Source organism: Larus michahellis, chromosome 12, assembly GCF_964199755.1.
Source record: "Larus michahellis chromosome 12, bLarMic1.1, whole genome shotgun sequence".
NCBI lineage: Eukaryota > Metazoa > Chordata > Aves > Charadriiformes > Laridae > Larus > Larus michahellis.
Window position 1 is genome coordinate 10,724,398 of NC_133907.1, and position 12,391 is coordinate 10,736,788.

The window sequence follows — 12,391 nt, forward strand, 5'->3', positions numbered from 1 at the left end:
GTTGATGTTCTGGCCTTGGATTTATATACTTCCCAGGCTGTTGTCATCTTTTAGCACTTGTAGGCAAAACTGCCAAAAGACAAGTTGAATTCATGCAACTTTCTCCAAACATGCTGTTTTCTAGCTTAATGACTCTTAAAAGCAACAAGTCTGCATTTGCTCAGGTTGGCAACAAGTTCTCCTAGATATTGCTTTGTCTAATAAAAATCACCACTTTTAGCTTTAGGTGAGACTAACTGCAATGCAATCTGAGTACAAGTTAGCAACAAGATGACAATGCTGCATTGTGAAACGCAGGACGTTTATTTGGACAGCGAATGAACATGTGTTGGTGCAAACGTCCAGCTCCATTACTGCTGAGGAAGCAAAGGGATTTGCGAGTGTGCGCAGAGAAGCCGCTTTTCATAACATCCCATGCTTTTCAATTACATCAGCACTCCACATGCAAGCATTCAACCTACCCCAGCTACAATTAATCTTCAGCGAATGGGCCTTTTTGGAAGTCTAAAAATTGTTGTCAGACAGCGAAATAACTTAGCACCAAATTAATTTCCACACAGTGTTCTGTTTTGTCTAGAAACTGGCCCAGTTTTATTTTTGTGCCTAAAACCAATACTGCTTCATTGTTCTTGGTTGTCAGCCAGGTGGAGTTTTTCATATGCTGTGTTGAGTATCTTAGAGAGGGTATATGGGCTGGGGGAGGGAAATCACCGTTCAAGGATGCTAAGAGGTCATCCACAGGATTTATAAGCAGCATATGGGCCTGACACATGTATGCCCTAAAGACTCCAGGCAGTAGCAAATGGCTCTACTTTCACCTGCTCTAACAGGACAACTGTTCAGAGTTTGCCTTGGAAATCTGCCAGCTGATGCAAACACACAAGTAGCTCCAGGAAAGGGTCTCAAAACATTCCTCTCATCATCCTGGTAGAGCTTCGGCTCTGCCAAGCCCATTTCCCTGGCCTTCTAGCCTCTTGCGTTGAATTTCCCTTCAGTAAAAGCCTTGTCAATGGCTGTATGAAAACTTCTTTTTGGTAAGGGATACCGTATTTGCCAAGCAAACTAAGGTGTTTAAGAGCACAAGAGAAAACAGGAGCAGAAATGGAACTATGAAGCCATTTTAACGCTGCAAGACTCAGCACTCACAGGACCAGCTGGGAATAAGGAGCCCAAAGATTTCATTAAAGCGCTGTACCTGAGCAAGAGCAGTATCTCTTTGGAGTGGAAAGAACTTCCCAGTTCCCTCAAGGGCTCGGTATTTCCATGCAGAGCTTGAGGACACCCTTAACACTTACCAGGCATCCCCCCCCACGAAGAGTGCTGGTTTAATTAGTCCCCTGCCTGAATCCCCCAGCTGCTCCTACCCAGAACTGTCTCCCCACAGCTGCTGGAGAGGCTATGCAGGAAAGCAGGAAACAAAACTGACTGGAATTAGAAATGTTCACTGCGCCTACAGCTAATAACAATCCATTTAAATATGAACCATCTTCCAAAACCAAAGTACTTTGTATCATTTCACCCATGCCTTATTCTGCTCTGTGTCTTGGTTCTTCCATAGTAATACACAAAAAGTTTTTCTTAAAGAAGCTTGTATCATTGAAAGTCCAGGAAGAATCAAGGAAGACAAAGTGTAGTTTACCTAAATATCATATTTACTGCAAGAGACTTTGTCTTGGCAGTGAGTCATGGGAACAGTCACCAGCTACTACTCCTAAGTGGCACATCCTACTGAACCCGAGTTTCTCATGCTGTCTCGTATCCTACTACTGACTGTCTCCAAACTTACTTAATTGTAAGATCATAACCCAGGATATCAAGAACTGACAGACAGTTCAAAGTAATCCCAACATTTTTAACACAGTCAGATTTTCCTCTAAGCCTAGGAAGAGAACATTGCCAAGACAGAAAGGACCTTTCATTCTAAAGCTGAAGTCTTCAAATATATTTTTCTAAGAGCAAGAAGAAATCGTCCTCAAAGGTAACATGATGTCAGAGTACTCACTGTAGGAGGGTATGCCATAGGGCTGCCCTGGAGGAGGATAGGCAGTGTATGCAGCAGCCTGCTGGATTCCCGCGCTGTACTGAGTCTGTCCATACGTTGCCATTGTTGGGAAAGATGGAACTGTCACTATATGGGGATAATGTCTATTCAGAACAAGAAAACAGAAGGTCTAAGGCAATAGTTACTGTTCATGATCTTCTAGAGCACACGTAGAACATTTCTAGACAGTTTGATAAAATAATATCCAAAGTATGATGGTGAATATTTTGGGAACTTGGAATTGACTAGACTGGCCCCTGATATGACCTATTAAGATTAAGCTACCTAAATGTATGGGGACATTAAGACTGCAGAAAATATGTGCAAGTTAAAAAAATAAAATAAAATCAACATTCTGACTTTTTATGTCTCATTTTGAGTTTGCCAAACAAGCGATTATCATGGGAAGCCTCTGACATTTCAAAGTATTGCTCTGTGGTCACTCATAAACACAATATTCAAACTGATAAGGCTGGGACTCCCAGGGGTATGAAAGTACAGTGCACAGGACCTCAAACCTTTTTTCACTCTGTATCTAACAAGATTAAGAACCAGTTACTTCACTGGGCCAGAGACGTGCAGCTGAACAGGTGGACTGGCTTAAGGTGAATGCTTTTTAAGGTGACAGAAGTCTGCACAAAACGGCTGTTCAGCAAAACACGGTTTTTAAACTACAGCACTTGGCACAAGCACTCACTTTGTGGAGTACAGATGGAGAGGACACTGCGGTGCTGCTTTGCTGCTGCCTGAAAAACAAAATTAAAGGGTCTTAGATTTTCATCATGTTCTGTTCTATATCCAAGCTGATACTGCTGTTTTTACCACTGACGGTTTGAGAAAAATATACAGGAATGAGACGACTTTGTTTTTAGTGGATCTTCACAAACTGAAGTAGGTAAGAAAGCTATTCTCCACTTAACAACTTAAGTTGGTGAATTAAACATTTAAAGCATGTTATATTTTATAAAATATGCTAATACATATGAAGTGTAAATACATGCAAATGGTCCTATGGGTTTGAGTAACTTGTTATGCCATAAACCTGGAGAGAATGTCCAAAAAGATCCAACATGCTCATATATGAAGTATTCATTCTTCCCGATTAAACTCTGTTTTGAAATTGTTCTTTCCTACACAACCCTTTTCCACAACATTTTACATGGCTTTATCATTTTACATTATAACATGGAGATTACACCAAGCTATTTTTAAAAACAGAGCCATTTAATCTGATACCTTTTAAAATGAAATTTCATTAAAAAATGCATTTTTGTCTTTGTTCACTTGTTTATTGAAAAACCTCAATGGAAGTGCATGAGTTCTAACTAAAAATATTAATTAACAGAAATTATTCCTTTTTTTAGAATATTAATTTGTATAATGTCTACTACAGGTAATAATAATACTAAAAATACCAATTACAAGATTTTTTTTTGAATGTTAATTTCTATAATGTTTACTGTATACAATAATACTGAAATTCTAAATTTCCTAGGAAACATAACACTGAATTTAATAAGACTGAGCTGAATTCCCTAGAAAACAATAACATTTGATTAAAAGATTGAAACATCTAAAATGCACACTTCCTTCAAAAAGGAAGCTCTTTTTTCATAAACTCAGAAACCTTCAGAGATAACTCTATTCAAAATAATGATAAAAAAAATATCAATGTACAACTTTCTTCTCCAGGATAATTGCAGTTGTTTAATAAGAGCTACACATTACGTTAGAATAGATAAAAATTTGAAAATAAAGGTGTCTGTGTGTAGGTGCTCACTGAAGTCTTTTCTGCATCTGAAAGCAGATAGCCATTTTTCAGTAACGTTCCTGAGCCTTTCAGCTCTCTCCCCAGCAACCTGTCACCCAGCCTTGTGCCTGCAAGCTGACTGCGACCGCTTTCTTGCCCCATACATACCTTTAAGAGTCTCTCAACTGTTTCACATCCAGTATCACCAGTGTTACTGCAGCACTGTTGCCTTAGGGAAGGTGGCTCTGGTAACAAAGGCACTGATGACTAGGGGGAACAGGTTTCAGAGCGAGCTGGCCACGACTGCATTGACACTGCTGCTTATTATTATTACTATTATGAGAAGAAACCAGCTTGGGTACATCTATCTGTGCAGGAACACACCCCAAGAGTCATCTGTCCACAAGCCTATGTGCTGGACTCTAATGTCTTTCCTAGCACCATGCTGGTCGCCTGTTCCACTCCCTTACCCTCCTATCCAGGTATGAAGAAGAAACAGAACAAACTCGCCCAAATCCAGACACTGTGTTCAAATACACTTTTATCACCCATTCTTTGCTCTTCCTCCTGCAAAGTGCTTTCCTGCGCCATACCCCTTGCACTGCAGCCTCCTCCACATCAAATTCAAACTTCATGCCCTTTCTGATCCCATCTCTGCCAAGCTGTCTCCCAGTTCTGCCAGAGCTCTCCCTCTGGCTGAGTACAACCCCAAAACACCCCAGAGGGGCAAACTGTCCTCTTCCAGGGTCCCCTGCAGACACTACGTGCTCTGAGTACTGACCTGTTTGCAAAGGACAGCTCAGGGAGGAGGAGAATGTGACAGGGAAGGGACAGTGCAACCTATACAGCCCTAATCACTAACAGAATCATCCTAATCACTGACAGAAACAAGACCATAGGGACTCCTTCTTCATGGTCTTACAAACCTGAAACACCTTAGAAAAGTAAAACGCACCAGCAACCCCACCATAGTTCCTCTACCTATAAAATGTGGATAACAGTAACCTCCTTCCCAAGCAAAAGGCAGAGAGGTTTAATTTAAAAAAAAAATTGACAAAGGATAGTGTTATACAAATGTACATATTCATTGATAAATACAGATATAGCAAAAAACATTGTTTTTAAATCCAATGCTGGGCTTACCTGACTCACCTTCAAACTCACTACGAAACAATTGCTTTGACTTACCTGAAAGAAAACAGTTTAGAAAATTAGATTTTAGATTGTGAAAATAAAAAACTATACCTTCTCTGTCACACTGTTCCTCATTACCAAACAAAACTGCATTGCAGAAATATACTTTTTTAGTTTCCATTTATTTAATTCTCAATGCCTTTTATATTTAAAAAAATCAGAACAGACAGTTTGAGCATAAGCTTAATTTCTTTTCTATCTGAAAAATATTACATCTTCAAATTTTTTATATTTGGAAGAGGTAAGTAAAGAATAAATGCATTTGCCAAGAATGCCAAGTGGGGATTTTACTGCGTGTGAATATGCAATATGCTTCTGTCACTGACAAAAGAAGGCAAGTTAAACCTACTTGTTTATACCCATAAGTATAGGACGACAAGCAAAATCTGCATTTGGAAATTATATTGATATAATTGCACATGTCATGATAAGCACCCATGAAAACAGCAGGCCAGACATCTATGTGGACATCTACATAAGTAAGTATTGCGACTAGACTTGCTAAAATTAAAGCTATATGTGTATTACAGAGCATACGTTTGTGTGGATTTATTGCATTAAAAGCTCTGTCAGTCTGAGACTGGACAAACACACAAGTATTTTCTTGTTCTTCAAATTAACAAGAAGTATTTTCAAGGGAAAGAGCATAATCTTGGTAGCACAGGGGATCATTCTGTGTAGAAAAATAACCATAATATTTCTATAAGAAATGTATCAACGTGAGCTGTCACTAGCAAACTGGTTTCCAACAGTACAAGTGCTATGTTGGCTCTTATTTGTATCACATAATAACAAACAGCTCCTGCACCAAGAAGTTTACAAAATGATGTATTTAAAAATCATTTCTAGCTCTAATCTTTCTGCAAACACATACATTTAAAAGGATGTTTCCTTTAGATTGTTATCCCTTCGACTACTCTTGTAAATAGGCAGTCATGATGTACATCATTTAATCACGCAATTTCTAATGCCTTAGCAAACATGCAAGCAAAACATCTCCTTGGCTTTTAAGAGCCTATAAATGAAGGGTTAAACATACTTCTAAAACATAATAGCCAGTGCCTTTTGCTAACTCCCCTCCAACAGGAAGGCTGACAGATCCTGACCGCAGCAAACAATAGCTGGGATTGTACTAGCAAGAACTAGTTCAGCTGCATCACTTGCCAGTAATTTTTTTAGCAGATTTAACATTCTTCTGTTTCCTTCACTTGAACAGTATGATGGGGTGGGGGGGAAGGAGGAGGAGAAGAGCAGATAAATTTCCATCAGAGCCTTAACCACTGAAAGAATTTGTCCTTGGTACCTGCCAAATGTGAAACTTCAGACCAGAGGCCAGCAGGGCTAACCGTTTGGAGGTGAGAGCAATGATCTCCGAGCGATGCAAACTGGAGCATGGGGCTGCTTTGGCAAAATGTTTTCTGCTGTTTTCTACCAGCTCTGCACAAAAATGTCTTTTACACCTGTAATTATTCCACTGGAGCAAACATGCACATATGTGTATGTATGCACCTATTATACACAGATATATATCTACATATAAAATGCTTCAATTCCATTTGCATTCAAACCATTGCTGAACTAAAGGATTCAGCCACAACTGGAGCATCTAGAAAAAATACTCGAAAATATCAGTTGCCCACTATACTGTAGAACTAATTGTTAGAGGCAGAGGCCTTGCACGTGGCCAGTTCCCTTTGGTTATATATATATATACACGTTATGTTAAAGCCAGTAAACAGTAAGCAAAAGAGGCAGCCTACCTTCTATGTCATCTGGAGCCGTGGCATAAATGTTAGAAAGGTTAAGCTTCAGTCTGTCAGGGCACTCTCTATTTACAGTCAGGCTGGGTGATATCACTAGATCTAGCATTTCCTTATACCTGAAGGAAAACAAAGGAAAAATATAATTTATTCATTAATTATGCATGCTCACTAATGATTCAATTTTTTTCCCTAAGAGTATAAATATTAAAGCTGATTACCTAAACCCAGGCTTCATATAAATTCCACATAATAACATTCACTAAATTTTTCATCAAAGGGAAATGCTGAATTAAAATGAAGTACTTGCTCCCTTGGAGATTACACCCATCTGATGAATGCTTTCCCTTTCTTTCTGGATGTTGCCATACAAAACTAAATTTCCTTATCTCATATGCCATCCGAATGAGAATGTACACACTGGTGTCCAGTGAGGCTCCAGAACAGTCTGCTAAGGGCTGAAAATTAAGTTGAGGGCAGTTAACGGCATCATCTAGTCTTACAAGATGATAAGGTTAGTACTTACTACCGGTGATAGGATCAGTTTTCCAGGGAACACGTAAACTAGGTACCTAACTACAATGTCCTGATCATTAGGTGGCAGTGATACAAGGACAGTCCCTTTTGCATACATAACATCATCTGTTTTAACTGAAAATTTCAAATGAACAATATAAAGGACCTGAGTCTCCAAAGAAAAACATAACTGTTCGTATGTGCACACGATCTACAGTATAACGAAAGCTTACAAACTATGCATGAGAAACATTTCAGAAAAGAGAATGACTAAAGCATTATTTCAGACCCTATGCACAACATGAATCTAAATACCACCCTTTTCAATATACGTGTCTAACTCCAGCTATACACCTTTTCAGAAGTGGACTCCAAAAATGCTTGCTTGAAGTACATCTGCTTGCTTGCCTTGGAAGTGTTGGATGTTTTCAATGGATACAAAATATGGCATTAAGTGCAGAGATTTGCACACCTATGTTTGCAAGTTTGCATAAAGGCAACTGGGTGAGTACAGTATGGAAACTGTGTGTTACATTAGATATCTGCCCAACGGCTTTTATGCAAGGCAGGTTTCCTGGATACCTTTACCCCCATGATGTTCTGCCCTTGTTTCCTGTGCAACCAATGCCTGCAGCTGGAACTGCAAAGAACCCACTGGCCAAAGAAAATCTGAAGCTAAATTTGTCAATTAATTGTATTTTTTTAAAATACACGCAATGCCGTGAAGACCACAAATAGGTCTTCTACAACTTTCTAAATTTTCTAAGACAACATCAATATATTTTGCAGCTTTTGGTCCAGAACAAATGATGAAAAGAGGAGGACTCAAAGATGCACCATCCTTCTTCACTTTCTGCAGCCATATAGAGTATGTCCCATAAACTTCAGTCCCCTGGAGGCTACTGGGGGGAATTAGGGCTATTAGGGAAACGCGTAACTGTGCTCTTGAACAGAGCAGGGCCTGGGCAAAAGCAGATGGGAGAGCGGGCATGTGGTGGTGAGCGGATCCAAGGCACTTGGCTGCAGCCTGCATGGGCTCCCCTTTCCGCTCAGCATCAAACACACTACCTGCAAAGGTGGCCGGCACACCCCTGCTCGCAGGCTGGGACCTATCTGAGCTGGACTATAAAGGCAGCAGATGGCAAGGCAGCAACAGTCCAGTAGCAATCCATAGCACACCTAAAACATCATGAAACTAAAGACAACAGCGCATAAACCTGAAATCTCAACACTAGGCTTCTGCAATACTAATCTATGCACTTCTGTGAGAAGCAAAGGGGTTTGTTTTGATCTTCTGTTTAAATACCACTGTATGATTTTACCAGCTTTGAGAAACAGAGAACAATAAACCACATACTTTTTATATGAACCTCTCCAATCACTTTTACAAAGCCCACAAGTCCCTGTGGGGGAGGGTAAGTATTGTTACGAACAGAAACAAACCAGATGAAGTATTTCACCTGTAACTGAACAGCAAAGACCAAAGCTGAGTTAATTTTCACTTTTCCCACCTAACAGCTGGGAAGGCACTCTGCCCAGGCACAAAAAGCATCCATCCTCTGTGAATTTGCAGAAATGCCAAAAAATGGGTTTGAAGTAGCATAACCATGAACAATCTCCACAGCCCCAGTCGTCCTTTCTCCAAACAGGGATCTGGGCTCCTCTTATTTGCCTCCCTTGGAAATCCATATGGGCATATGCATTTTCATCACCAATGTAGCCTTAAGTCCAGAGGCTAGTAAAGGCTTTTACGGCATTATGTGCCATGGAGAAGACCTTAAGTCAGAAGTAAAGGACCGATGGGGTAGAACTACAGTACTCTGAATCCCACACTTGTGTGGTCTGGGCTCCCTAGCTGCTGTGTGTCATAGATCTGCTAAGAAAACAAGACTAGCATAAAAATCAGTGGTGCTTTGTAGCTGGAAGATCTTTGTTGCTAGTGGGCCTCAAAGGGCTCTACCTTCAGATGTGTCCCTTTAAGACGAACACGACTTCTGCCTCCCCCTCCCTGCCTTACACACAGACACTAAAGCAGAGCAAGACAGAAGGAAAAATGCAGGTGCACACAGGCCACCAATTGTGCCCACACATGGAAATGCAACAAGGAGTCAGATTTGTGTAAGGAAACAAAAAACAGTCCCTAGCTGTAAAAATTCCTCCTTACGTGATTCAGTCTAATGGCAGATCCAAAACAGCAATCCAGTACTCCTGACCTAACTCTAATCAAAACACAGCCCACGAGAAGCTCAGTCCTAATAGCACTGGAGCAAGTTATGCTCTGAGCTGGCACCTGCAGAAAGAGGCTTTTACCAAAGCACACATGCATCCGCTTCACAGGCAGTCTCAGGCACAGGGGACGCAGGCAGATGCCTCGGAGCCACAGACTGTCAGGTAGTATGGGATGGTTATGGCCCTTCTGCACACTTTGCTTATGCCAGAGGAAAAAGAGATTTTTTTCCTGAAACAGCTAATCTCACTCTTTCCCTGGCACAGCCAGCTTGCTGCAGAGAAGGGGGTCAGGAAAGCTTTTGTGGTGCTTATTTCTCAGTGGGGAGGAACAAGGTCTCTCCTACAAGCAACTATGGCTCTAAGGATCTCTTAAAAACAGCATGCTGGGCAGGGGCTCTTTTCCCAGAGAAATCACTGTACTTGAATCCATTGACACCAAATTAAATTTTGTTTGCATGGCCGAGAAGGCAGGGTTCAGGTTTATATCAGGTTTTCCTTTCCACTATAAGCAATGTCTGATTTTTTTCCTCCTTATTTCCTTAATGCTATACCTGAATCGAGGAAAAGCACTGCTGTCTCAGATCCTGTCAGGCTAGGGATGTTCTACATTGTTTCTCAGATAACACATGCCCTTCAGCATAATCCAAAACCCCATCATTCATGACACTGCCCAGACTGTTGCCAAGTGAATGGGAGCAGATGTTTAAAGGGAAATGATCCTTTAGAATGATTAATGCACTTTAATTACATCATTGTTCAGAGATTTCATTACCTACTCTCTTGACTGATGATTTTTCTACTGGTTTTGTTCTGTTCACTTTTGTATTCATAAAGTCACACCACGCTTCCCTGTATTTGTTCTATAACATTCTCCTGGGTTTCTTTCAGCTTCCATTTTTCTATAGAGTATGTATTAGTTGCATGTACAAACAGGTAACTCTTCACAGAAATGTCTGGTTGCACATGTCACGTATGCATTTGCGTTGTTAGTGGCTTTGCTTGTTTTGCATGCACCATTTACCAATTTGTTCATGTGCATTTCTCGCTTATGTACCTCTTCACAAGAGTTTCTGAAAATCCAGTTTTAATGATGGCAATCTACAGAAAATCTTCAGTAAAATAATGGGAGCGGGATGGTATTTAACACTAAATGACATGCTGGAGTGCAACCGATGAAAATATCAGATCTTTGTTTGCTTGCTTTTTAGAGCAAAAACATTTTCTGGTTTAAGTAACATACAGTAAATCAGTAATAAAGTTTGCTAAATATGAGCTTTTATTAAAACCAGCGATGGCAGCATCTAGCATGTTGGGCTGACAGACATCTGGAAGAGCTTTTGGCTTCTACAATTAAGAAGAACCTTGTGTGAATTTGGTGCTCAGCTTTTCCATTAGTATCCCCTACTCAAAACCCAATATTTTGCACTGAAAGTTATCCTGCAAAATCTCTGCCAAGAGCAGAAACTTTTCTCTTCACTAATGTTTAGGAATGAAAAAAAGAAAATTATTTTTCAGCATTCTGGAGCTAGGAATGCCAAATTAAACATTTTAAGGTCTCAAATCTTTGATTGAGGTGTTGGGGTAACCTACAAACCACGTAATCTTTTACAATGATGTTTTGAAGGCAGTGATTCCAGATCCCAACTCAAAACACTCAAACGTGTGCTGAAGATCAAACTTCAATACTATCTCTTCCCAGCAAAGTACTCAAAGATGGGCGTAAGTGCAATGCTGAAGCTGGACCCAGCATGCAGACTGAGTCAACAAGGTGCTCTGGGTACTGATGGTGATGAGAACTTGATGGATAGTATTTTAAATGGATGAAACAGGAAACCACCATGGCATTGTGGGCAGATGCAACCACACCACTGCTCTGCTCAGCACAGCTGAAAGAGATGAAGGATACTCCTTCCAAAGGTTGGACCTCTGCTGCTCAGGTATAATATAAAGCACCTCTCAGTTTGCTCTAACCTGTTCTTAACATCCCCCCCAAAAACACACTAAAGCCATGGGCATTTCCATCCTCACTGTGGAAGCAGTGAATTTGTTCCTGGGAGTCTGTGTATTTCACTTGTCTCTACTCCATTTCTGGGGTGAGAAGCTAGTATTCTGGCTTCAACACATGCAAGTACCTGAAGTGGAACAAATGTTTGAAAGAGCACTTCCAGGGCATTTTCAGTAAAGACGACACCTGGGTAGTAAGTAGTACCAGGGTAAACTCAATGGCCAAGTGATGAAAAGATTTCAGAGGGAATGTGTGCAAGGAAGAGCAGAGCATTTGTCTCGTAATGACAGCAGTCAGTAGGAGAGTATTTGAGCAACAGGAGGTTGATGGTACAGCTCAGAAAGGACATACTGGGAGTAAAAGACAGTATGGGGGGAAAAAAGCTAGCATGGCTGTGGAAAAAATAAGGAGAATGGGCTCTGCATCTGCCATACGTGGATGAATTAATGAGTTAGGAGCCCTGCAGAATGAAGCAGGTGAGAAACGGAAGACAGGACCCCTGCCCTTGGGAAAAACCTGCCAGATCCTACAATGCAAAAGATACAATGCAAAAGACAAGTTACTTTATGGGAGTAAGAAATTGCAAAGAAAGTTCGTCCATGAGGGGAGAGGCAAATCTAGAAATTACTCTCCCTGCAACAACCCCATGCGATCATCTTCTCAAGAATTTTCACTCGTATCTGGCTAGAGGCCAAATACAAGCTTAAACCACTAGATCTTCCTAAACGTATGCATATGCCAACACAGAGCCCTAGGCAGGAGTGGTACAAGCCAAGTCCTCTGCTTTTAGCTTTGCTGGGAAGGGGAGGAGTAGAGACAGAGATTGCAGTCTAATTGCAAGAGTAACATTTTTGTCTTGCTTCCATGACTTTATCTGGTTTTAATTACTTGATCAA

General features: G+C 40.7%; 1 protein-coding gene across 6 annotated transcripts in view; it reads right to left on the reverse strand.

The window, feature by feature from the left end:
• The window catches only part of EYA2 (EYA transcriptional coactivator and phosphatase 2), a 98,186-nt gene that overhangs the window by 49,491 nt on the left and 36,304 nt on the right, over window positions 1-12,391 (reverse strand). For 4 of the 6 annotated variants that reach the window (XM_074605174.1, XM_074605179.1, XM_074605176.1 and 1 more), the window contains exons 2-4: window positions 6,746-6,864; window positions 2,739-2,787; window positions 2,003-2,145 (exon numbers count right to left, since the gene is read on the reverse strand). In XM_074605174.1, the coding sequence (XP_074461275.1) occupies window positions 2,003-2,145; window positions 2,739-2,787; window positions 6,746-6,864 (311 nt within the window). Of the gene's footprint in view, window positions 1-2,002; window positions 2,146-2,738; window positions 2,788-4,934; window positions 4,980-6,745; window positions 6,865-12,391 lie in introns of all 6 variants that reach the window. The other 2 variants (XM_074605175.1, XM_074605177.1) reach the window with 1 other exon arrangement.